Below are 1,056 nucleotides of genomic sequence, written 5' to 3' on the forward strand. Positions count from 1 at the left end.
TCCCGCTCCTCCCCTCCCCCTGACTCTTGTGCCAAACGGTCCCGCGGGAGCCGCTCTCCCCGTCCCCTCCCTCAGCCCCTGCCCCGAGCGCCGGATTCTGGGCTCCCGCTGTTCCGTGACCTCCGGCCCCCTGGCCCCCTCCGAGACCTTTGACCCCGCCGGAACCCGGAACTCCAGTGAGGATCGCCGGGACCCAGCCCGTGGACGCGCCAGGAGGACTCCGCAACCCCCAGCCACTGCTCCTGGGACGGATACTGTGAAGCTGGCCGTGACTCTGAAAACTTCCCTTGGATCTGTGACTTCGGACCCGTGCTCTGTCACCCCATCTCTATCCCGGGGGACCTCCCTCAGGTCCCCGGTAGAAAGACTTTTTCCCCTTCTTGCCAAAATAAAGAGGATTCGTTGAGTTTGTATCTATAAGATGGCCTCTTTTATTTACATTGATGATGCTCAGAGACGCGGCTGAGCAAGAACCGTTCCAGACTCGGGACCTTAGTGTGTCCATCTGTGAAATGGCCTTTTGGGAGAGGCCTGCATAACCTGACCCAGAATCTGAGAGCACCCGAAAATATGAATCATTTAGGCCTTGTACTGCACCGCTCTCTTAGTTTGACCTCTTCCCCAGTCAGAGATAGAGGCGCCCTCCAGTGGCGGATACTTTGCTCTGGCATCTGCACCCCGAGCTTGGGTTACAATTTTAGCATTGCGCATGTGCAATCCTCTCTTTTTCACAGGCCAAGCCGATCGATGCTGCGCATGCTTCTGGGTACAAATGGGCGGGGAAGTTTCCGGAAGTCCCTTTTGTGGAGGGGTAGGGTTTGGGGTTCCGCAGTCCTCCCATGGCCGCTCTGACCTTAGGCTCCGCGACTTCTCGCCTCCTCTCCCAGTCCCCAGTCCTCCCACAGCGGCCGCTCGGCCCCGCCCCCTCGCCCACCCCGCGGTCTTCCCGGGGCCGCTCTGGCTCGAGAGTCCCTTCGTCTCTGTGATCTGGCCTATCCGGCTCCGGAGGGAGGCGCGGGTGGGTGAGCCAGGGAGTGAGTCCTGCGTTCCAGCCCC

At 60.8% G+C, this 1,056-nt stretch overlaps 1 protein-coding gene across 1 annotated transcript in view; it reads left to right on the forward strand.

Annotated features, from left to right (window-relative positions):
- TMEM145 (transmembrane protein 145) overlaps nucleotides 1-420 on the forward strand; it is an 8,432-nt gene extending 8,012 nt beyond the window's left edge. The window contains exon 16 of the mRNA XM_014531424.1: nucleotides 76-420. Coding sequence (XP_014386910.1) covers nucleotides 76-153 — 78 coding nt within the window. The 3' untranslated portion in view covers nucleotides 154-420. The remainder of the gene's footprint in view (nucleotides 1-75) is intronic.
- Nucleotides 421-1,056: the final 636 nt, after the last annotated feature.

Source organism: Myotis brandtii, unplaced genomic scaffold, assembly GCF_000412655.1.
Source record: "Myotis brandtii unplaced genomic scaffold, ASM41265v1 scaffold803, whole genome shotgun sequence".
Lineage (NCBI taxonomy): Eukaryota > Metazoa > Chordata > Mammalia > Chiroptera > Vespertilionidae > Myotis > Myotis brandtii.